Here is a 26,437-nt window from a genome sequence, read left to right on the forward strand (position 1 = left end):
TAGGCTCACTATTCAACAGATTTTGTCTTATTCATTTAATTCATCCTGTCTGGCTGCTCTCTCATGCAACAGCACGAAATGCCTTCAGCCATGGTCCCTAGCAAATCCCTTAAATCTATTATTATATGAGATATTGAACTGATATATTTGCCCTCTTTTCTTCCATGGGCCAGCCACCTCTAGTGTATTTATGAGTTATGACAACCTTTTACGCCACAACGGGGTGGACCAACGAAGAAAAAGGGACGAATATATCATTGCCCAATATATAGTTTAGTAGGGGGGGGTTGGGGGGGCTCTCACCATTTGAAACTGCATGTGTGGGCCCACTTTGGTTATCTAGAACATACAAGATAGGGTGGAAGCACTTTTATGAGATGGATGAGTTTTATATGGGTGTTTTTCATGTTAGAAGTAAACATGACTAAATAGAAGAATGTTAAACTGTAGGTAGTCATTGCAAAAACCAGGTGCAAGGGCAGCCATGTTGTATCCACATCACCAATTTATAATAGCACTGAAAAATAGAAGTAAAAGAATAATAAACGCACTTTGATGACGTGGATCCAATAAAGGCACCCATGTGGCTGATTTTTGCAAGGGTACCCTTTTCCTCCAGTAAATATTATGACAGGAATGCTAAACTAAAGAGCACCCTAGCAAAAAAAAACCCAGCCACAAGGATGCCCCAATGGATCACATCACCAAACCATATTTATCATTCCTTCCATTTTTCATTCGTTGTGCCCCTAAAATGCAGTTGTGTGACGAGAATCGAATGGGGCGCCCTTGAAGATGGGTTTCAGCAAGGGCAACCTTCAGTTTAGAATTACTCATCTTAAGAAATGATAAGGGAAACTCCTATTTTCCAATCCATTGTAGTAAATGTTTTATATCTATTTATAAATGTAAAATGGTAACTACAAAGCATAATATCTGAATGAACTATGAAGCAGCAAAGACAGATTAGAAATCATCTTCTTGCATAAACAGAAACAGATAAAAGAATGATGTAAGGATTCAGAGACGTACACTGATTGTAGGAAATTGACAAATGAACACTGATATGGCCTGTAGTTTCTAAGGCCTACTAGGAAAAGTGACCAAGCTTTCAAAGATCAAGACTTTTCTCCCCCACCACATAGAAATCCAAAAGTGGACCCTAGCTCATGTCCTACTATCCACATCGAACCCAGCCCCTGTCCAGCCCGGTTCGAGAGAACCTCTTCCCTTTGACAGAACCATGTTTCCTTTCCCTCTTCCAAGATTCGCGCTTCTTTTCTTTCCCCTCCCATCACCATCAGCAATTGGCAATTGATTGTGACCATTCACAACAGATACATCGCCATTATTTCCAGGACGGCGTGCATTTTCAGGCAACTGACCAGCTGAATCAGATGTGAGAGGATGGGAGGTATTGTTCAGAGCCACTGTGTTGATCTGTGCTTTTTGCACTAGTTTCACATCCTAATGCATAAAACAAAGACTAGCAAACTTTCAATCAACACCAACAAATTATGCAATTTGTATAGCTTGACCAATAAAGAATGGTTACTAACACTGGCACTACCATGTTTTAATAACTTCACAAACTCAGCTTGTCTTTTAAAAAAAAAAAATTGGCTCATAAGTGCTTTTTGAGAACTTTAATAACCTTTGATAGCTGTTTAAATAATAAAAGACAAGATGAGTTTGTGCAATTATCAAAACATGGTAGTGTGAATATCAGTGGCTTAAAAAATAATGCAATTTGTGTAAATAAAGAATAATGATATGGTAACCGAGTTTGGAACTGAGAATGGAACGAACAAATAGCCTCTTCACATGTTAACAGCAACTTCCTTTGCAAGAATATGATATGTTAACCGAGTTGGGAACTGAGAATGGAAACGAACAAATAGCCTTCACACATTAACAATAAATTCCTCGTGTTTTTCCTCTCTTTTTTCTCAAAATGGCAAAACTAACCCTCCCTGTGCCATGTGGGCATCCAGGGATTTGTTCGGCTCCACTCTCGGTTAGGCAGTCAGTCTCCATAGCAGCACTCATAAATAAATAGATGACAATGTGATATACAAAACAATTATAGCCTTATTTCTCAAAAAAATGTGATACACAAAACGAGAAATACCTCACTGAGAGGAATATCAGATGTAGAAGCCCTGCTTGGGTTTAAAGCTTCAAGTCGCCTTTTCAGTTCCTCCAATCTTGAAAATTGAGTGCTTGCGCTTTCTTGAACCTACTCAAGGCAACGACCACAACATGATTTATAATTGACTCACTTTGATCAGACCTACATTCCGAGAAATAAATAGACAATTACCAGCCTGTTCAAATCCTCACATAGCTTCTGCTTGACTTCTTCCTCATCCTTCACAACTTTTGAGGCTGCTTCCCATGCCTGAAATGCATTAATTTATCCATTAAGATTCCTCGTAGGCCGAAAATGATGAATGCAACATATGCACAACCAAATGAAGGGACGAGAACCGAACGTGATAATATAAGCTAGAAAGCTCTTTTAACTTTCAATTTCACCAGAAACCAGATGAGAAGTTAAAATGTGATAATTCTTTTGAAACCCATAATAGAACAACTTCCAAGCACTTGCTAAATATATTCAAGATACACTAAATACAAGAAGGCTGAAATTTGGCAGGAAAACAAATAGTATTTAAAAATGAATCCACAAATAAAAAGTGAATCAAAACTGACACTGATTTTCCAATTTTTGTTTTCCTTTTTATCTTCCTTCTAAGTTTCATGCTGTTCAGAGTATCCATCATCTTGACCAAATGATGTTTTGCATCATGCATCTAGAGTAAGCTACCTATTTTCATACAGAAAATCACTTTTTTTTTCCTTCCATCATGGAACAATTATTAAAAGAAAGTACCAAAAAAAAACTATCCCTACTGGCTACTGCAGATGTCTATTGACCAAAGAGACTACAGAAAGTGTGGTTCCAGTCCCAGCAACGGAAATAAATTTTGTTAACCCCGTACGGGTTTGGCTCTTTGGCTTAAAGTCATGTTTATGCTCCCCATTGACGCGAGTTCGAATCCCCCGGGCTTACCCAATGCACGTAGTTTACGGGTGATTGCGCGCAACCCAGGGATAGTCCCGCCCTAAAATTGGGGTAGGGATACCCTATGTCATAAAAAAAGAGACTACAGAAAGCATTTAATGATTTTGCCACACCTTACTCCTAAAATACCTGTGCACTCTTTTCTTGAATTATCTCTGCTAAAGCACCCAGCTGAAGAAGGAAAAAAACAGCAGCATTTTGACTCATGAACAAGCAACTTCGAGCAGACCCCTCATAATATAGATCAAAGTGGAGTAGGAGAATGGTTTCTCCCTCTGAACTATCATTCCAAACTTAAACAGATTTTCCATTAAATATAATCGAAAGATAGTACAACTGTCATGCAATGGATATGCAAGTCATTGGAGAGGACAACAACGAAAAATGCAAATTGACTGTATTTTTTTAATGGCCTAAAAATTGACTAAGAACTTTGATAATCATATATCATGGGAAAAAGGAAGAGAGGAGAAAATTTGTGTGAAGGAGATTCTGTAGTTTTCCAATAATCAAAATAATGTATTATATCCACTGAAGTTCTTCCCAAAGGAGAATTTTGTCAAGTTACCCATCTAAAATGGCCCTTTGAGCAATAGAAGATAAATCCAACATTCCTTTGCTCCGAGGCCTCACCAATGACCCTGACTTTGGCAACAATATCTTCCTTCTCAACAGACCCAAAAGTACCTCTTTTCCATTCCTTGGTCTTTCCTTTTTGATAAATTTAAGTCACTTGGCGACTTCAAAATCCTTACATCCCTGAGTTTTGCTAGCAACCCACTAAGCCTCAAGTCTTTAAATTCTGGAACCTTGAGCCAAACATTAACAAATCTGAAAGGAGGGGGAGATCAACTAGGAACGCTTTGCCCGACATAGATTGGTGAGTAATCAGAAACTGGTCTGGGATAGGCCTCTTGAATAACATTTAGGAAATGATCCTCCCAATCCAAAGAAAATATAAAACTATCAAGATGAGCCATAGCTAAAGCAGGCTGATTATTGGTCCAAGTGAATTTGAGTCCTTCCAAAGGAGGTTCCAACAAATGAAAAATGGTTGGTAAGAAGATTGAAACTCGACATGCTTATCCCAAAACAGATAGTATTAAAATCCCTGCAGATACACCCCAAGATGGAGGCGTGTCGTGCTAACAGTCTCAGACAAAAGATCCGTATGGAACTTCGGATCGTTAGGATCATAGAGAGCAATTAAAAAAAAAAAGAGATGAGAAGTTCCACCAGAAATCGTCCTGCAGTGAGCAGAAACAAATTGAAAGCAAGAATTTGTCTACTATGTGATTTTCCTGAGCCAAAAGCTCCAAATCCCAAACAATAATCATACCCCCGGAGGAAGATCCAATCTAAGTTCGTAATAGCTTGGGCAAGAAAAATTCAGTTCCGGGTCCTTGGAAACTATCCAGAATAATTGCAGAAATCAGGGACTGTTGCAGGTCGATATGCCCTCAATTTTCTCATAAACTCTGCTCTGCAAAAGAGGATACAGACAAGCTTGCTAAAGAGGGGCTGGACGAAGCGGTGATGGAGGTGCTGGTCACTCTGTAATGAGCTGTGACTGAGGGTTTCAGGATTGTATACAGTATACACTGGGTTTATCAGACTGTAAAATGTTGGGCGACAACTCGTCACCTTCACCAGTTTTGTAATCTGTGGATATCTAATAAAGTTACCCTTTTTTTTTAATGGTACTAAAGTTTTTTTTTTTAATGGCTTGAATGGTAAAAAGTTTACCTTCAAAAAAAAGATCAGGTCTAAGTTCCCAGGTCCCCACAAATTCTGCACCATCCGATGAGAGAAAAACTCCTTTGTTTCTTGCAAACACAAGACCTCCAAACTTTTGAAGGTTCTCAAATTTATGACATACCTCACTTTTAAACAAGAATTCAGAGCGTCCCCCCTACGTTCCAAGACATAATTTTCATCTTCATTTGAAACCAATTTTAGAACCTTCCATAATGGCCAATTTGTTCCCTTTGATAGGATTAAGAATTGGTGAGCTTCGCGAGTCATTCAGATTACAATTCTCTCTAGCTAGCCTCTAAGTTTCAGATTATTCAAAGCTTCTCTCTTTTTGCCTTTTTAAAGAGAATGAGGGCCTATGCCTCTCTATCCCCCATTTGAAATCCCTATCTGCTGAGTAATCCCTATCCCTCTCGACCTCATCATCCAACAGCTCTATATGGTTGTCAATAATCCCCGTCATCCAATTCTTTAAATCTATATCTGACAATGAGGAAGAATCTGGATTATGGTTGCCCATCTTTGTTAAAAGGCAACGATCATCCTCAGAAGGCAAACACACTATATTACCACCTTGGTTGCTCAACCGATTCTTCCTTGGATTAGAGGTAGATGTTACTTCACCCCACTGACTGTCCACCCCTTTCTTTCCCAAAGGCTTGAACTGATCACTTAATAATGGTCTTCCCAGAAATAGTACTACTGGAATTAGGAATCACATGATCAGAAGCAGATCAGAGGACGGATCAGCTCTAATTTATGGCTTAAAGAAGGGGATAGGAATACCTTCTTTTCACATAAGTTCAATGGGTGGCTTTTCTATGGATCTTGACAAAGCCTGTGAACCGGATGATTTCGTTATGGCTTTCTATCAGGAGATGTGGGGATAGATTAAAGATAACATTATGAAAGTGATGAAAGAATTTTACAAAAGAGGAAACATTAACGATAGTCTTAATGCCAAATTAACAATTGTCTTAAAGCCACCCTTATTGCTTTGGCTCTTAGGGTGAACGGATCGAAAGAGGTTATGGATTTCAGACCTATTAGCCTTATCAACAGTCTACAAAATACTAGCCAAAACCCTTGCAGACCACTTCAGGAAGGTGATGGATTCAATCATTTCCCCTTTTCAAGGAGCTTTTGTTGAAGGCAGTGCAGGCAAATCTTGGACGGTGTTCTTGTTGTGAACGAATGCTTGGATTCTTGGAACAAAGAAAAGGTTTCAGGTGTGGCTTGTAAAATTGATATGGAAAAGGCTTATAAACATGTTGAGTGGAAGATGACAAATCTCCTTTCACCATATGAGATTCTTCCAACTCCAAGTTGCCACTCTGATTCCTACAATATAACACTAATCCCTCCAACATCGCACAAGGTTCAGCTTCATTTGAATCATTGAAGCCCACAGAACCTTAAGATGCTACTTTAATTTCTCGATTAAATTCTACGCCCTCCCCCTATACCAGCTGGCTCTAGATTACCTAATCCGCAAACGTCAAATTTAAGCTTAACTGAGCCTTCTAAAGAGGCACTAGAAGGAGCATCTTTTCTCACCCTACATACTTTCACCCACCTTCAGCGAACTCCTTCCTCTCCAAATTCAAAATATCATTAACCTCTTGATTTGTTGTGTTGGTTTTAAATGGTTGAATTAAAGCTTCTTTCAGTTATATCTTTCCACATTCCCCACATGATAGCAAGTATAACCAACAGAAAAGGGGTACATCCCCTAGTGTCATATGGTCCTCCCTACAGACATTCAAGAACTTAAATTATTTGACTCAACACAAATACATATTGATCAGTACATTGTTAAGTTCTAATCTTCTATTCAAAAATCAAAGAAAAAATTAAGGTAAAATATGGAATATAAATAATCACACACACACACACACACACACACACACACACACACACACACACACACACACACACACATGTTCTCTTACATTTCATAATTACCAACTATGACAATTTGAGACTCCAAATATTTGTGATTGTGTTGAAGTAAGGTGTACATTAAGTAACTTGAGAATTTATAATACATCTTTTAGTTTCTGACTCTTCAGAAGTTTGGTGTATTTGAAATATAGTAATTGTTGAACCCACTTAGTGCAACAAGTAGACTGTAAGAAGAAGTAAGAAATAAAATACAGAAGTAACAAGTCAAAACTAAGAAATTGAAGAAAGTTGGTTCTGCAAGAGTGTTGATTGTTGATAATGGATATAGACTTCTTCACAAATTATGGCAGAAGGATAGAGCTCAATAAGCAAAGGTGATTCATGAAAAAAAATTCATTTAGCACATTTTGGCACAAAATTGATGCAATACAATCCTTAATTACTCACATTAAACTCTCGTCTTCAAAAATTATACAAATTCCCTGATAGAAATGCAAGTGACCAAGGTATTCTAACATACGAGAGAGCGAAAAAAATACTCTTGTACAAAGGAATAGGAAACACACACCCCGTAACTCCTCTTTTACTTAATTAGACTATCTCCTTTAAAATTAGACAAATTCCCTTAACAAAATGCAAATGACGAAGTTATTCTAACATACGAGAGAAAAAGTGCCCGTGTGCAAACGAATATTACTAGAACTACAACAGTCTCATCTGCAAAAGTGTTGCAGGGAAGATAGAGACTTTCGATTTCATTTAACAGGGTTCATTTGTGGGGGAAACAAAAACTATTCCAACAAAGCAAGCACATTTAACTCCAGAGCGAGCAGAACAAACCTTCCGTGCTTCATCTTCCTTCAGCTTAGCAACACGTATTCTCTCTGTTGATAATTCTATCTTTTTACGCAAGTGCTCAAGTGCTTATTGTTCATGCCACACAAGAAAAAGAGAAAAAACAATAGTTGGTTAACAAGATTTATACAGAGAAAATCCATAAAATATATATATGAGGTGGGGTTAGGATGATCCTATGGAGCTGATTTTTGGTACACCCCCTATCTATGATAAGGCCTTGCAAATGAATGGTTTGGATCACTCCCCCAAAATGTGGGACCCATGTGATTGGGCAAGCTAGCTCACCATAAGTTTGGTTAAGCTCACCAACAGTTTCCTCATATATATATATATATATATATATAAGCATGATTCAACAGTGCATAACTGAAGCTAGAGTGAAAAGTTAACCAACCAGCCTTTTTGGGTCCAGCTGTGAGTTTCAACTCAAATGTAAGATTTGCTAGTTCTCTTTCAACATCACGGATTTTAGAATAGTTTTCTTCGATATATCTGAGTAATTCATGAATGCACATTAGAAGGATAACAAAGCCCATCTAGCGCCCAGAACCAATAAGCAATACTGTCCACATTAATTCAAAACAACTCAAAAGAAAAAAAAAAAAAAGCAAAAAACAATTCTTAGCGTGACAATTATTAAGAGAGGCGTTCGGTTTAATGTCTCTCCCTCTCTCAAGCCATAAACAAAGTCAACCACAAAATCAAAAGGAGGTGAATAGACTAAAGAAGAATGTCATTTATGAAACCTAAGTCTCTCTCTTAAACCATGTCGATCCAAAAAAAAAAAAAATGAACTAGTGAATCCTAACCAAAACAAACCTGATTCATATGAAGTTGAAAAGCATTCTCCACAAACTGAGTGTTTCCAGAGATTGATTTTCCAGGAACCCAGCTGGTGATTGAATGAGACTCCATGTTTGAATCATTCCCATCCACCCGGCCGGGAAAGACTCATATCCTCTTTTCAACTTGGTGGGGATGAAGATCCAAGTGCTACCAACTGGCCCACAAGGTGTTTGTTGAAATGAACTAGAGAGTTTCGATGGCATCTGCTGAGGAGCCTCCCCCTGGGTAGGCTCCTCCTCCTCAAGACTCACAAGGCTTCCCCCTATGCCCACATCAGCAGGCGCAATCTAACTGGTCTCTCCTCCAGCAATAGCAACAAAGCCGGCCCCAGTTCCAAAAAACTCAAAAGTTGAGCAACCATTAGGAAATTGGAACAATCTGTTCTCCAATCCAAAAACAAGTAACGCAAACACCAGTCTGGAACTCTGTATTACTATGAAGCAGCAAGCTCGGGGGAAGATGAACCCACAGCTATGATCGAGGATGAGGCTGTGAAAGATGCCAAGGAAAAATGGTCTGACTGCCTAGTTGGATATCTCATGGGGGGAAAACCCGTATTTTTGGCGTTCAGAAGCTACCTTCTCAGGAAGTGGAGTCTGAAGGGAGATTTCCAAATGTTCACACTAGCAAATGGATTCTTCCTATTTAAATTTTCAAACGAGAAGGATCATGTCCACATCCTAGAATCCAACTCTAACACATATGGTGGAAGACCCCTTATCCTTCAAAATGGACTCCTGAATGTGCACGGAACGTTTCAAGCTATCCATCATCCCAATCTGGGTCAGATTTCCAGGCCTTCATATGAATTTCTGGACTACCAAAGGCATTAGCAAGATAGCCAGTGTAATCGGAAGGCCCTCTACATGGACTCCCAAACAACAGATGCGACTCGATTAAGCTATGCCATAGCTTGTGTTGAAGTAAATACAGGAAGAGAACTCCGAAGCAATATCCGAATCCAAACCACATCAGGTATTGTTTACCAACCTGTTGAATATGATTGGAAGCCATCGGCGTGCAAGGCATGTAAAGATTTCAGCCATTCCTCAGATAGATGCTCGATAAACACAATTCCCCAACAGCCAAAGATAACCCAAGCTAGACAAAAATGGATTCAAAAAGGAAAAGTCAATGAAGACGGTCAGGTAAGCTCATGTCTTAGCAAGGAAAAGGGAGTTTGAAGAAACAAACATAAAGGAGAAGATTCAAATGGGGAAAAATATTACTATGTTCGACAACTTTAGCATACTAGAGAACCTTTTTTTTTGTGAATGGTAAGCATACTAGAGAATATTGAGCAATAACAAGATCCAGTGTTCGATTTTCCGAGTGCTGATAATGGGCACACTATCAAGATAGACAATGTTGACCCTCAAAGCTCAAAAGATGATGGCTATGCTATACCCGAAAAAGAAGGAATAGAGAGTGAGGAGGACACTGAATCAGAGGACTACTCCAACCCTGAAGAGGTTTCCTCCTCTTCAGAATCCACCTAAGAAAAGGAAGACGATCCAACAAACACAAAAGGTAACAAAATTTCTTCATCCTTCTCATAAAAGAGAAAGGTCTTCTTCCCCAGGAAAGAAAGAAGAAAAAAGGAAAAACACTTAGCCCGTGATCTTTCTCACCTTTCTCTATTCTCTTTTTTCTTTTTCTCCTTTCGGGTAGTTTTTTTCTCCCCAAAAGATTCGATCCTTTAGTCGTGGCTCCTTTTTTTGTTTTCTTTTTTATTAAAATACTTTAACTTTATGCTTATCCTTTTTTTTTATTTTAGGGAATAACGTGATGCGTAACCACGCCTTTTCTCTCTCTTCTTATTTACTAAGGGATTTTACTATCATCCCCTTTTTTATAAAATTTCGAGTCCAACACTACCTTAACAAATGAGTCCAATTACAAGCTCCAATCTTTCCACACCGTTTCTTGTTAGTTCATCTATCTTCTTATTTGCTGACATTGGTATATGTTTCAAGGATGTGTTTATCAGCTACACAAATCCAATAATTGAAATATATTGTTCACTAGTTGGCGTGGTCTTGGGGGAATCATGGATTCCCATGAAAAAAAGGTCTCCTGAGTGGATGAATGTAATCTAGTGCACCTGATCCCAAACGAGCAAGAGGATAGTTGTGAAGAAGAGAATCTCGAGAAATCAAATGAATCATGGCTAGAAGTTCACAACAAAAATTGGCCAAGACGCTCACAAAGAGCCCAATATACCGATACCAAATTAGATGATTATGTAATTCACAAGTATTGAGCATTTAACCCTCCCCAGACCTCGCAATGGCGGGACCCTACCCTCGTGCACTGAGCCGCCCTTATCGAGCATTTAGATCTCTTAGGCTTAATGTTTGTCGCTCGTATGTGTTGAGCCTTGGTTCCCCTTCTCTCGCAAGTTCCAAGTTAGTTATGGTTTTTTGGCTATATTGTATCATCTTTCTCTTTATCTAATAAACCGGTAGGGTTCCCCGCCAAAACCCAGCTTACCCATCAAGAAAAAAGAAGAAGTATAAATAGAATGCCCAATGATGATGTGAAATATATACATCACATACAATTACTCCACATCATGAGTCCTCCACTTCCAACACTGAAATTTCCCATCTGCATTCAAGCTACTTTCTCAATCAATAAGTGATAGACAGAACATGAAGTCAAAATAATCCAGTCAATCTCTTTAAAATTAGACACAGTAGCCATATAGGTAGGAAAGGAGGAGAGGGATAGTGACACACTATATCGGAGATTCTAACAGCATGATGAATGACACAGCTAACCTGACTTGTCAATAAACATCTTATGCAGAACAGGCAAGAGCAACAAGTTCCAAAACTCTGGACAAAAACCCTGTCTTAGATAAAGATCCAAGTGAAGAGAGCACTTCCTTTTTTTCTTTTTTCTTTTTACTTTTTTCCTTTTTTCCATTTACTCTAAACAATCAAAGTACTTACATGATGACAAATAATACTTCATAATCTTCTGTGTTTCGCCAACCAATAAACGAAAATATCACTATAGTCGCAATGCCCTTGAATACGCTTGCACAACTACAAGCACTTGTAAGATTTAAGTGTGTTTTTACTTGGTCTACAAAATTATAACCAAAATGGGCATCCTTACCTCCATTGAAAGAGAACACTTATAATATGTAATTTCAAACTTCTTTTTTTTTCAAATGGCAAAAAGATAAATTAAGCACAGAATTAACAAAAGATAATTTCAAACTTATTAGGGTTTTTATCATGAAATACAATTATGTAATAATAGCTTATAAATTTGTAACTAGCATGAACCAAAAACCTAGGAAAAAAACCCTACCACAGTGGCCATGATTACAAAAAACAAAAGCTGTAAAAATGGTTTGCATCACAGAAATAACATCAAATCGACAAACCCAGATTTATATAGATCAGAATTAAAGAAACCAAAGGAACTAAATGACAAATCTGGCAATTGGATTAAGAAAATGAAAATCGGGCCAAATGGTAAAGATACATACTTCTTTAATTGAAGCTGCTCTTCTTCAATTACCTAAAATTGTCAGAATAATAGACGTAGCAGAAAAATCAATAAATCAATCGTGTGGACAAAAGGAGAATATAAAATGAAAAAATGAAAGAGAGAAAGGGAATGTTAGAGTGACCTTCTCGGTGTAAGCGATAATGGGGGATTCTTTGACGAGACCATCTGGTCCGATTTCGGAAATCAGAGATGGATGCCCGGCCATTGGATACGAATCTACGGTCACTCCCTTGATATCATCATCACAATGTAGAGAGAGAGAGAGAGAGAGAGAGAGAGGAACGGTTATCTTCAGATCCAAAGAGACAGTGACTCAGTGAAGAAAATAAGCAAAGGAAATTAATATCCGCATTCCCCAGTTTCTATAATGGCACTCCACTTATTTAAGAGATTTTATATTTTTATTATAGGGCAAATAATTAAAAATATTGGGCAAATGATGAAAAAAATGCGAACTTTATTCGAAATTGTTATTAAAGGGTAGTAATCTGGAAATTATTAAAAAGGGGTGTGAGGTGAGAGAAAAAATGTATAAAGACAAAAATACCCTTAGTCTAGGTTTTAACATTTTAACTGTTATATTACTTTCGTTTTTAACTTTTCACACTTTTTTTTACCTTCGTCTTCTCCGACGAGAGCTCTCACCGCCGGTGGAGAAACGGCCGTTGTCAACGTCGTACGTCCGCGTGAATCTCGGTGACGCATCACCTACTCGCCGGAAAGCATCACCTCTCGCCGGAAATCTGCTCCGTCAACTATTCAAAGGTAATTTTGAAACATTTCATGTAGGGTTTTGTTAAATTTGGGTTTTTTTCGTGATGGGTTGGATCTCACGTATCTGAAGCTGTTGTAAGTACCTCTTTGGTAGTTTATGAGAGGGATTTGCATGAGTATGTAGTTTTGAAGCATTTGAAATGCTTTGCAAGGGGTTTCATTTGTATGGATTTAGAAATTTTTGGGTTTTAATGGGGTGGAACCATTAATTGTTAGAAAGAAAATATTTTGATATAGGGTTTATACGGTTTGAATGGTCGGGCTTTGATTTTGTGTTTAAAAGGGTTTCGTTGAGGGCTTTAAATGGGAATAATGAGTAGGAAAATCAGAGGAGATCTAAATCCCAAGGGGCATTGCCAATCTTCCGCCATTTTTCCTTCGCTAACGATTTGGGAGTATTTTTTAGAAGCAATTGCATTTTGAATCTGTGTCCTTGTATGTTCCTTCTCTTTTGCTGAATGAACTCAACACTAGTTATCTACAAAGCACCTACATGCAAATACACAGATATGTATGTGTATTAGGAATTTAGGAGTAATATTACAGAGAATGTTGTTTCTTGATATCAATGGGTTCTGATTTTTCTATTATTTATACCCAGTTGCTATCTGATCTTCTGTAAGTTGGGATGGTTTAAGGTTTTGTACACAAGCACATACATGCAAAAAAAATTTTGCTTTTAGAGTTTCATATTGGAAATGTTTTTTTTTAAATGTTAAATCATGAAAATATTTTATTGTAGGGATTTATAAGTCAATACAACTTTCCCAGACCTACTTACTTTTAGAAGCATTTACCAAAACTTTCTTGAGAGAGATGTCTTCACTTAATATCAGTTCCAAGATTAGCTTACCCTTCAAGTAAATATAAGAAAAAAAGGAATATTTTCCATCTGAAACTTATGACAACCTATGCAACAATTTAGCACTCTAGCAAATGGAAACTGAAGTAGACAAGAACCATATGAAACTTGTTCTATATTACACCCTCTCAAACTTGTTCTGTATTACCTCCTTCAATTCCATAAAATGTTTAATCCATGCCATAGTTTCAAAACTCTCCCACATCATCATGGACTCACCCAAGCCAACTCTTTTTAACTTGGCTGTGTTCTTGTCCGAGTCCGCATTTTGTCCTACAAAGTCCATCAAAGCTCCTCTGATTCTCCTGATTTATGACCCCGTCAACCAATTACTCAGTCGCATCAACCAAGTACTCAGCCGCATCAACCAAGTCGACTAGGATTCACTTTCGCTGCATTTTCACCCCATCGGCATTTTGAAAAACTGATCCATACTGAGTTACAGAACAACCTGCTAATCATGGAGCAATTTTGCCTGTATTTTTTCCCTTTTAAGATTCCCTCCTGTTCTTGAATTTCTTTTTGTTGGTTAAGGAAATGCTAGCCTCGAACAAACTTGATGATTTGAAGTTCTAATTGCCATTGTGATGAATATTTCTTGTCCCTTTTGTTCTTCAACATCTATAATGAAACTTTCATGTAGTTAATGTATTTTTTTTTTAAAGGGAAAAATACAGATACACCCCTTGTGGTTTGACCATTTTCCACTTTTAACCCCGTGGTTTGGAAGTTACCAATGACACCCCCTCAACTTTATGAGATTTTTTAGTAGAGGGATTAGGGTTACGCCATTTCCCACCGCCACCTCCTTCCACCGCCACCTTCGCCATCTCCGGCCACCGCCGTCACCTCCACCACAGACAATGAAACCCCACCCCATGGGTACATTAAACCCACATTTTAAGAAAAAAAACATTGATCAAAACAAAAAAAGCCCTAAAATATTAGGGTTTTTGTGCAAATCATGATAATGATGTGAATGAAGAGAAATAAAACCCCTAAATCGAGGGTTTGTGTTGATAAATAAATGAGTTGAAAACCCTAATTTTTAGTTGGGGAAGATGGGGGCAGTATAGCCATTTCCCCCTCTCCATCCACTCAGTCACGTTAAAAAAACCCATGGAAAGTTGAGAGGGTGTCGTTGGTAACTTCCAAAGCACGAGGTTAAAAGTGGAAAATAGCCAAACCACAGGCTTCTCTCTTAACTCCACAAAAAACAAGAAATGTAACACCAAAATAAGAACTCTTTATATATATCAAAACAAGTTACAAAAGATTTCTACACTTGTTCTCCCTTAAGTCTTCACCCTTGAAGCTTCTCTCTTAACTTTCCCTTGAAGTTCCTCTCTTAACTTTCCCTTGAAGTTCTTAAGCTTGCAATCTCTACAACACTACTCCATATTTGTAGACTGAAAAGACTCCTAAAAATAGAAAATACATTAAACCATAGTTGTAGTTCCCATGACTCATCTAGGAAGTGTAAGCAACTACATAGGAAATCCACATTTGTCTCTATGATAAATTAGCTACACAAAAAGACTTACATTTTCCATGCATAATAAATAACCTAGAACACTACATAGACTTTCCACAAAACCATACTAATATTAATTTTGATTTACTATTTCCAACACCCCTCCTTAAATGAAAATCCCAAAATGTTTCTAGTCTTCATCAACATGATCTTCATCTGAGCTTGATGAAATCTTCATTTTGAACATAACAATTTCGCCATCAAGCAACTTCATCCGATTCTTCAAATCCGCCACACGATCTCTTTCTTCAACTTCAACCGAGACTTTGAAAAAAAAAGTTTGAGGTCCGCTCCTTCTTTCCAAACACTGTAAATGGGAGGTTTTAACTTAAACTTTTCTGAAGGTTCCATTAGAAATGCTTTGAACAAAACTTGCACAATAATGGTTTCCATCATGGGGCATCAAACATCATAACCGTTGCCTTTTTGCAACACCAACGGTATAAAGAAGAAAATTGTTCTTTTCCCAACACTCATCGGGCCAATAAGAGAAAATCGTTCTCTTTCCCGGAACAGAAAAGAGGACACTTCTCCTTCCAATCTTGAGAATAAGAGAAGAGTATCGTTCTCTTTCTCACACCATAAATTTTGCACCACCCAATGAAATGAAAATACCACAAATAGATATAGAGAAGAGAGTCGTTCTCTATTGTAACAAAAAAAAATAACCTTAAACAAAACCTCCTCGTTAAACCTTTAAATGGACCATAATCCTTTCAACCCAAACACTTGAAGGAACATTCAGATCTTGAACAACAGTCAACTTTCACATATGTGTGCTCTTTTGACAATAACTCTTTGCAGGAAATTCCGATTGACGATAACACGCCCTATGCTCTTGTACCACTTGTTGGCCCCAATAAACATGGATCGATTATATTGTGTTGAGGTCAAAAGAGAAAGGTAAGGGGGCTTGGAGATACATGGGCAAAGGGGACGTGTAGAGCTCCACGAAAAACAAGAAATGTAACACCAAAATAAGAACTCTTTATATATATGAAAACAACTTACAAAAGATGTCTACACTTGTTATCCCTTAAGCCTTCACCCTTGAAGCTTCTCTCTTAAGTTTCCCTTGAAGTTGTTAAGCTTGCAAGGGTTTCATTTGGGGTTTCCATGGTTTTCAATGCTTTTCAATGGTTGTATTGTTTTGAATTTGTTTGAAGGGTTTCAATTAGGGGTTTGAAAGTTAGAACTGTTATTCCATTGAAGTTGGATCCATGAAACCACATATTCTGCCCAAGTTGGAACCAGTATTCCATGGACCCTGTATCCAGTATTACTGGTTCAAACTGTGTAATTTGTGGTTCCGTACTTCCTCTATCCAGTTATTGTGGTTTGAACTTTCTAATGTGGTTCCACTAATCGTATTTGTGAACTTTCTAATATGTGGTTCCGTAGTTCCTCTATCCTAACATTGGTTTCAAGTGGTTCGAAGTCTCTAAATAGTGTGTTTTGTACGAACTTTCTGAAACATGGTTTTCTTCGAAGTATCTTTAATTTCAACTTTTCAACTATCTTATACTTGAAGTATCTTCCCCTCCAAGTTTATTCTCCTGGTTTCTGCAGATAAGGACCGGAAGCGGCTCCCCTTTTACTTTGTGAATCCCACTAGGGACCTAACCCAAAACCCCTATAGTCATGCAGCGCGCGAAGCAAAGAAAGAAGAATGTGAATGTAGATGAAGGGTCTTCCACCCGCAAACGGCGTGGGAAGGCTATCCGTGAGCCCTCCCCTAGTCCTCCTGCCTCTGACGAGGATATGGGCAATGAGGATGCAGATGTAGAGGTTGGGTCCCTCGGTCGTATAGAAAGGAAGGGCATACTCCGAGGTAGGAAAGTCATTTTTAAAGATGTCGAAGTTTTTAATGTGAAACCCTTATTTCTGGCCTTTGGATGGGTCAATTTTCTCGAAATTCACTGTGACTCGTACCCGACTCTCGTCAAGCAATTCTATGCCAATTACAGATTCGACAGAGATTTGAAGGTGTTCCAATCCAGAGTAAACAATAAAACCATCCATATGACAGTTCAAAAGTTTTGTGAAGTTGTCTCTCTTCCCACCACAGGCGACGAAATCTACTTTTGGCCCGGAACCATGGATGACATTAGTGCCTGTATACATGATCCGGTCGCCGCCTATGGGGACCTTGGTTGCGAAGGCCCACCTACTGACGGGTCAACCAACGTATCCTACAATTCCCTCAGCCCTATGTGCAAAGTCCTACATAAGATTCTGACGAGCAATATCATGCCTCGCGGAGGCAATGCTGACATGGTCCGGCCTTTTGAGGCTTTTATTATGCACCGACTTCTTCGCGGCATGCCCCTTCACCTTGGCTATATCCTCCTTAGGTTCATGGAGGACACGAGGACGAAGGCCTTGGCTAGTCTACCATTCGGGATGCTTCTCACGCATGTCTTCAACCATGAGAAGTTGATACAAGGTGGTGAAGAACGCCTTAGTCCCTCTACTGTGTTCAATGCTAAAACTATAAAGGCCATGCGGCTTGATATACAGGGCCCTGTTCCCCCTCCTCGTCAGCCGGCTCAGCGTTTTGCATCACAGGAGTTTGTTGCGCAGGAGCTTCGTGCGCATCGTCAGTACCTTGACGGGCAGTTTACCGCAGTTCATCAGCTTCTACAATCCCATCATCAGGAGCAATTGGCGACTCAGCAAGCTTTGACTGGGGTACGCACCGAGGTCTCCACCCTCCGCCAGGACTTCGGCACAGCGGTCATCTCACTCACGGAGCATGTTTCTTCACTCACCAACTTGGTCCGCCGTCTGTTGCCCCCAGATCATTAGACCGTTGCTGTGGTTGATTTATGGATAGATGGATGTTATGTTTTTTTTTTATTATTATTATAAATGGTTGATGGATGTTATGTTATATACGGATTTCATATGTTATTATGGATGGATGGATGAAATGCTATTATCGTTATATTTCTGTGTCTTGCTTGCATGGTATGTTTCTGATGGTTCTTATGAATTTGATTCAAGTATCAATATAGCTATGGTTGTTTTAAGTGATTTTTTGGTGGTTTAAGTTTGAATGGTTTAGCTTCAGTCTCGTACGGTTTGTTATGGTTGCTATTAGTTGGGGAGCCATATGTTGTTTGAACCGATGTTTGATTGTTTAAATTTGAAGGGATTAGCTACGGTTGTCATATATGGTGTTGATGATCTTTACGTCTAGTTGTTTCAAGTTACTTGGGGAGCCCTGTGTTGTTTAAAGTGATTACATATGGTTTCTCTATCCTTGTTGTTTCAATGGAGTAATACTGTGTTTGAATAGACTAATATTGTGTTTCAAGTGATTGTTGCTGCTTTCGACAGATACAGACGAAGTTAACAAAATTGTTGATCTTTTCCATCAATTCTTTCCATCTTCGTCATGGTGAGTAACCCCAGATCATTTTCCGTCTGCATCTCCTCCTGTTTCTAGCTCAACTATTTAATAGTGCCATTTTTTGCAGGCGAAATATGTCTTATCTAGATGCTGTCCGTCACGCTTTCACGAGTCCTTACAAAATATTCGGTTACGGGATGTGCATAGGGATTTCATAAAGGATACCCCATTTACAGATTTGATTCTGCATGAGGGCCTCGAAGATGTCGAGTTGCGGAAGAAGATTTTGACGACAATGGTAAATAAATGGGATCCCAAACGGAAAGCTTTTTGTTTGGGCGGCATCGTACTCCCATTTCTAGTTAGTGATGTAGCGAAAATATTAGATTTAAGTATTATTCGGGAAATGCCGCAATTTGATTGGTCTAGCAGGGATACTGTGGATGGTTGGAGGTTTGGGGGTCCAACCGCCACCTTTGACGAGGTGGTCAAGGTTATTCATGCCGATATGGATTCAGACGAAGAAGACTTCGTGAAGTCGACTGTGAAGCATTTGATATTGTTATTCTGCAGCACTGTCTTGTTTGCGCAAAGGGACCAGAAGACATGTTCTTGCCTCTTCCTGTATATTGATCTGCAGACTATAGGAAATGTTGCATGGGCTTATCCCGTTCATGAGTTCTTGGTCAGATCATTAGATTCACATGCTGCACTCCGTGGAAAGGGACATATATTGGGTTGCTCTATCCTTTTACAGGTAATTTTCCATTCATTGCATATAGTTTTTTCTTTCTATCTTATGCGGATCTAATCTAGTTTCATATCAGGTATGGCTATTTGAGCATACCACGTTATGGGCACCTAATTCTCCTCATGCATATCCGCGTCTATTTAAGTGGACCGCTCAGATGAATACGAAGAAGATGGAGCATCAACAGTTGATTAACTGTATTCTTCATGGGACGGTGAAAGCCTCAGAGGTGAGAGTATAATTCATGTTGGTCGTTGTATGTATTTCGTGTTATTTTTACAGTCGTATTTGTAATTAATAATATGGAATGTATTCCAGGTGGTTAGGAGGGTCGAAGCTACGGCAAGGGAAGAATCTCTACTTCGACTCGATGATCAACACGACGATGGTAGTATTCCTTGCGATTCAGTCGGTTCAATTGTGGTCGCAGTAGGGGATTGCATGGGTCAAACTCTGCCTGTACTGAGGGATCCAAAGAGGCCAATTGCGACATATCAGAGGAGGGAACGAAGGAGGAGAAGTAGGAGAGGAAGAGGGGAACATGGGAAGTCTGAGGTACATGACTCCGTTACAAAGAGGTCAGTGGGGGATGGCATGGGTCCAATTGTGCGTGTAGTGGGGGATTCAATGGCGCCAACTGCAGCAGAGCAGGGGATGGAAAGAAGGAGGACGAGTAGCAGAGGAAGTTGGGCACATGAGAAGTCCAAAGTAGATGAATCTGTTACAAAGAGTTCATTGTTGGAGAGGTTAACCAGAGTTGAACGTGAAATGAGGGAGGTAAAAACTCATTTGTTCGGGAGAGATTCCAGAAAGAGGGAAGGTTTGGAGTCAGGGAATAATATCCCAACGAAAATAACGAGAAAGAGGGAACGAGAGGCCGACAATATGGATGGGGAAACCGAGATAGTGACTGCGAAGGGGGAAGTAGGGGATGGTGTTTTTGTAGATGATATGGGGAAACACATAGTTGATGATAGCGTAGAACATATCTCTATTGATAGCCTAATTACAAGGGATGTCAGGGATGCTACGGCTAAAATGGTTATCTTGCTTGACAGTCCTGATTTGAACCTCAGTAAGAGTAAGAAATCAAATAAGAAAGAAGATGAAAAAGTGATTGGGAGCATTGAAAAAAATGTGAAGCAACGTCGAAGGAAGTTACAACCTAGTAGAGCAGTCAGTTCACCGTATGTCATAAGCAACCGGAAAAGCATGTATGCTCTTCGCAATATCACCGGGCCTGCAACGATGAAGGTGGATGCATTGGCAGCGCTAGAACCTAGGTAAATTTTCGTACAACCTACATTGTTTTGGAATTCTAATTTCTTCGATTAATTTCATACATAAGTTGATTCAGTACAATTATATGACCAAAGGTTCATAGAGGTAGGTGACTTTTTACTCGATTTGCAGTGAGAGAGTCATTCACAGTGATGGGTACCACATGTGTAAAGAAGACTTGCTTATACTAACCGATCGTAGAGGGTGGATATCATCTCCGGTAAGATGTTATATGGTTCAGTTAGTAACGTAAAGCGTGAATAATGCGTTGGTACTCATATCTTCTTAAATTCCTTCTCGTTGACCTATGCTCTGTTCGGTAGATTGTTAATGTATATACGGATTACTTAAACTTGCGGGACGAATGTTTGCGAACAACAGAAAAGGGATCATGCATTTGCCTTGCTACCCATCTACCTGTGAGATTAAATGCACTTATAAGTAATGGTTTTTGTTTTTGAAGCTGCGGGCAATTCTAACATTTCTTTTTCTGGTTGCAGCAACATATTCTTGACGAAAGATGTGAACGTCCCGATGCATGTTCCAGATTCGTAACTCGTGTAGAGAACACCCCTCTTCAAGAGATACGAAAAGTACTCATTCCAATTAACATTGATATGGTTCATTGGGTACTTCTCGTGTTGGATATGGGGCATTGTACCTTCCTTCTTTACGATTCTTTTTACAGTCGCACGGATTCTAGGAAGGTGCAACCCCTTGTGAGTACTACTCTTTACTTTATTCGTATGACAATTATTAATTAATTTTTTGTTACTACTGCTCTAACGTACGAAATTCTTGATTTGTAGGTCGATTACCTTGTTAAATGGTTCAGAATGGTCAAAGACATTGATATAAGTGCATTCCCCATTGATGTAGTGGTCGATCGGCCCCTACAAGGTAACAGGTATGTTACGTGCAATTACTTCAGTTTACGATACCTCCGTAAACGATTAATTCTTCTTCTCGGTTTTGCTTCATATTTTGCTGCCACGACTGTGGGCTGTTCGTTTTGAAAGAGATGGAATACATTACCCGTGACGCTAGCCTCGATTTCACCCAGAAAGATATTGCGGCTATGCGAGCTTCCCTACTTTCGAAAATGTTGAATGGGGTCTATGGGAAAGTATCCCTATAAGTTGTTCACATTCTTACCTGGGAGTCATTGTTGTTGGTTGTACATGCATTAGACTTCAATTGCTTGGCGGCTGATCCGATACTTGGTCTCCTCGTTCCTGAAGTAGGTGGGGGAAATCAACCTGCTAGGGTGAGTGGATATTTTGCAAACAATTGGGAAACATCAAAATGTTCTAGTTATTCATTATGATAATTGTGCTTGTTTGCAGGTAAGGCTTGTTCCAAATCCTGGCTCTCTTCAGCGTTAGTGCCAACTTGAAGAAGTCGTGGATGAGGAATGGCTTCAACATCTGCTCCTTCAATTGCAAGCTTCTAAGTGACCAGGATCGGGAGAAGCGGAACAAATTGCAGGAAGAATGGGGGAGATGGGAAAAGCACTGGAGACAGTTGCATGAGATGGCGAAGGTAGTGATGAAGAGGAAGAATATGAAGCCAAAGAAGTGGAAGTTGAAGAAGTCGTGGATGTTACAGAAGAGATTGTCTCATATGATTTTTTAGTAGTAGTACTCATTGTTGACACTGAAATTTTTTTTTCCCTTTTAACTTCTACATGTTGATTGTATCTTTATTTTGAACCCATAACTGACAGAGCTGGGACTTTTTGTTTCAGTCCCTATGTTCAATGAAAGCAAGAGGCAGGTGCTAATTTTTCCCCCCGCCATTGGTCTCTCATGGGTCCATAAATGTAATCTGCAATTTATTATTTTCGCTGATATTGGCAGTACAATGTTTTGATATTAGGGCGAACTCCTCTTAAAAGTTTCATTTTCTATAAGGTAGTCCGACACAAAAGATATGTGCTTTTAAGATTAAGTTCTTCACATCACGAGTTTACCACCCAAATGATCATCATTAATATGTATTACACTTATGATCTTGGGCCACAAATGATGTACACATGTGATGAAGACCATTGAATTGGTAGATCCTCGTGAAATAACCTACATGAAACCGGTCGTACACCACATGCACACTCGGCCTTGTATATGATCAACTCCCACAAAAATATTAGGGCGAATTCCACCATATTCGCTGTTGTAGTGGACTTTCTTCGGAATTCCGAACCTTTGTTCGGATGTCCGACTCGGAAATCTGACCAACCGTCCGGAAATCCGAAAGAACTCCAGTGTAGTTGCCATGGTACTGGACTTCCTTCGAAATGCCGAACTAAAATTCGGAATTCCGAACATAGTTTCGGTCTTCCGAAATAAGTCCAGAACAATGTCAACTCTACTGGACTTCCGTCGGAAGTCCGGACGTTGGTTCGAATTTCCGAGTCGGAATTCCGAATTTTAGTTCGGAATTTCGAAGGAAGCCCAGTACCGTGGCAACTATACTGGAGTTCCTTCGGATTTCTGGACGGTTGGTCGGATTTCCGAGTCGGACATCCGAACAAAGTTTCGGACTTCCGAAGAAAGTCCAGAACAATGTGTGCTTTCATTGTCTCCCGTCGGACGTCCGAACACGTTATCGGACTTCCGACGGGAGACAAGTGATATTGCACTTCCGCTCTCATCATTCGGAAGTCCGACGCTGGGTTCGGACTTTCGAGTAATCGTACGTACACTTTGTTCGTCCACAGATGGAAGGATTACGATGATTCGATGGACCTGATTATTTGAGCACACCCTATATATGTGACAACGCATCAAATGAACGATTTAGAGGATCCAAACAATGTGGGCCGACTGACGTTTCGGTAGTGAGTAAAAACCAATGATATTGCCAACACCAATGATACATTAATGATCACTTTTACAACAGTCACGGTCAGCTGTACAACCAATGTAATACTATAAGTCTATAATAACGTTTAATTTATACAAATTCTGTGTCAGTAAATATTTATGTGCAGTATGAAGAGTCCCAAAATCAATGTCACTTTGTACAAACAAACCAACAACTCCATCCCTAAGCAAAGAAAGGAGGTGCGAATGAGACACCGGACCTACAAGAAAAACATGCAACAATCAATAAAATTATGGGTTTGATAGAGAAATCATATCGAGTGAGTAATAATGGAACATACGTATTTTCTGTAGGTGCGGATGGACCGATGGGCGTCATATTTAACTTAAGATTTACAAGGGGGGATTTTTGCACGTTCTTTTGTTGTGTCCAGGTTCCCCACATGATTTGCAGTTGTGATGTTGTCCAAATTGTAGCCCTCTTTCCATTCGTACTTTTTTGGGTCGTCCAGACTGTCTTCTTACTCGTGGTGGCAACACTACTTCTAAAACATGGGATGGCTCCGGCCATTGTGTGCGATCTAAAGTAGGGTGAATCACGTCGTCATATGTAGTCCGATAAGTTAAAGCCAAAAACCAATCCTGGCAGTACCTATATTTGTCCAGCTTGTTGACTCCCATGGCTGCTATGGCATGCCCACACGGCAATCCCATAATTTGGAAAAGACCACACGTACACGTTCTCTGCTCTAAGTCCACACGATCCGTATTAGTTGACGATATCACTTCATATTCATTCCAACTACACGGCCGGGGTGTAAACTTACTGCCATACAGACTTGATCTGGCTAACCATTTTTCTGCATTATGGGTCAAATGCGTTTTCCATTCAGAAGCAGCCTTGCAGCGAAGGTGGAAGTACTCTTCTACTTTCCATCTAGTGTGATCGACTAGAGCCGCGATCGGTAACTCTCGTGCACCCTTTAATACGTTGTTGAAGGACTCCGCTGCATTAGTTGTCAACATAGTCCACCTAGACCCTTTAAAGTATACATTAGCCCACTTTTCTTTAGGAATCTCAGATATCCATTTCTCTGCTTTTGCGTTCTTCGCTTTAATACATTCTATCGTCTCCTTATAGTCTCTCTCCCTTAAAGCATATGCAGCTCTGGAAAAAAGTTTGCAAGTATTTGGCTCTTAAAGGTCTTCAGGAAATTGGCATTGAGGTGACGAATACAGTAGCCATGATATGATCCCGGCAATGCTTCGTCTATAGCTCTAGGCAAACCCTTCATCCTATCAGAGGAAATAGTGAATTCGTTGTTGTTTTTTTCTGCTGGTATCACCCTTTGGCGGAGTAAACGAAGAAACCATAGCCAGCTCTCATACATCTCATTCTCAACCACTGCATATGCTAACGGAAATAATCCACCGTCACCATCTACTGCAGTGACAGCTAATAAAATTCCTTTATACTTGCCTCGCAAATGTGTCCCATCAATTAGTATCAGTAGTCTAATTGTTCGACTGAAGGCGCGAATGCTTGGGCCGAATGACCAAAATAAACGACAAAATGTATTATCTCCACCCGTCCATAGCTGACGACTTCGATATACACACATAATGGTGCCAGGATTGCATCTCTCCATCTCTTCAGCATATGCAGGAAGGATGCGGTAAGACGCTTCGGCATTTCCACACATTTTTTCGTGTATAATGACCTTCGCATTGAAAGCCTTGACATAGCTTATGGTTATACCCCACTTATCCTTGATGTATGCTCTTATCAAAGTAGGCCTCACGTCTCCTGGGCAGGGAAATCACCCAAGACAGGTGTCTGCTGCCCAAGCTGCTGTGACAAGGGGATGGTCATTACCCCTCATAGTACCTGAGCATGTATGCACTGGCACAAACCGTTTTACCATAACATGATCCAAACAAATTCTCCCACTGATTCTGAAGGGGCAACTTTTATCCTTGCATCTAACAGCATACTTTGTAGGCTTTGAATCTACTAGGACGAATACAAACTTCCGTTCAATTGCGTACTCTTTCACTTTGTTCTTAAATACTTTCAAATTCAGAAAGATTCCCCCCACCTTCATCTCCTCAAGTCCTATACGTCCCTCATTTAATTCATCTACAACCATCTCATCTACTTCCAACCGCTCCCTTCTATATGTATTACACAACGGGTCGCCCACAACGTTCTGTAGACCAACGAGGGGGCGTACAGCTTCGCACTCATCTTCCTTACCAAAGTCACCTTCGCTTTCACTGTCCTCAACGAAGTCATCATCACCAAATGAATCATCACCCTTTATACTGTTACCATCCTCGCATTCAATGGCATCACTAACATGCATATCACTATGGAAATCCCTGCTGAACTCTGCATCGTGCCTGCACAGTAGGGAGTACGTTACAATGCATATTGTATGAGAGAAACATAGAACTAGCGAAGTAAATGTAATTAGTAATTAGAAGATTACATGGCAGTGCTCATATGTTGAGTTGTATTTTCCTCTGTCACATTAAAAATAGGGTCCTCATAGTCTTGGTTCAAGTCCACTGAAAACCCTATTAGGATAAGAACCAATATTAAACCCTCATAAAATTAGAATACAAAGTAATATATGAACAACCATTTACAATGATACAACTACAATTGGAACAATAAGTTACACTCTTGGAAGCACATTTTATTCCTTCGAACCACAGCGGATCCACATTTTATACCTCGGAACCACATTTTATACCACGGGAACCATTTCGGATTCACATTTTATACCACGGGAACCATTTCGGATTCACATTTTATACCTCCGAACCACTACGAACCACATTTTATACCCCACAACCACTATGGAACCACATTTTATACCACGTAACCAGTACGGGATCACATTTTCTACCCCGCAACTACTCCGGAACCACATTTTATACCTCGGAACCACTACGGAACCACATTTTCTACCCCGGAACCTCTAGGGAACCACATTTTCAACCCTGGAACCACTTCGGGACCACATTTTATACTCTGGAACCACTAGGGAACCACATTTCATACCCCAG

At 39.6% G+C, this 26,437-nt stretch overlaps 2 protein-coding genes across 2 annotated transcripts; both read right to left on the reverse strand.

Moving 5' to 3' along the window:
- Positions 1–964: 964 nt before the first annotated feature.
- LOC143887816 (junctophilin-like protein) lies at positions 965–12,291 on the reverse strand. Its single transcript, XM_077392009.1, has 7 exons — positions 12,102–12,291; positions 11,958–11,989; positions 8,001–8,098; positions 7,589–7,671; positions 2,324–2,401; positions 2,132–2,239; positions 965–1,467 (listed from the first exon to the last, which is right to left on the reverse strand). The coding sequence occupies exons 1-7, from the start codon at positions 12,183–12,185 to the stop codon at positions 1,168–1,170; spliced, it is 783 nt and encodes a 260-aa protein (XP_077248124.1). The 5' UTR covers positions 12,186–12,291; the 3' UTR covers positions 965–1,167.
- A 10,714-nt stretch (positions 12,292–23,005) lies between these two features.
- On the reverse strand, positions 23,006–25,728 carry LOC143888711 (uncharacterized). The gene is made up of 6 exons (XM_077393135.1): positions 25,251–25,728; positions 24,752–25,169; positions 23,888–24,530; positions 23,572–23,622; positions 23,368–23,448; positions 23,006–23,284 (listed from the first exon to the last, which is right to left on the reverse strand). The coding sequence occupies exons 1-6, from the start codon at positions 25,726–25,728 to the stop codon at positions 23,006–23,008; spliced, it is 1,950 nt and encodes a 649-aa protein (XP_077249250.1).
- Between the last annotated feature and the right edge of the window lie 709 nt (positions 25,729–26,437).

Source organism: Tasmannia lanceolata, unplaced genomic scaffold (genome assembly GCF_043159265.1).
Source record: "Tasmannia lanceolata isolate RefF3 unplaced genomic scaffold, GAP_Taslan_0.1 ptg000012l, whole genome shotgun sequence".
Taxonomy (NCBI): Eukaryota; Viridiplantae; Streptophyta; class Magnoliopsida; order Canellales; family Winteraceae; genus Tasmannia; species Tasmannia lanceolata.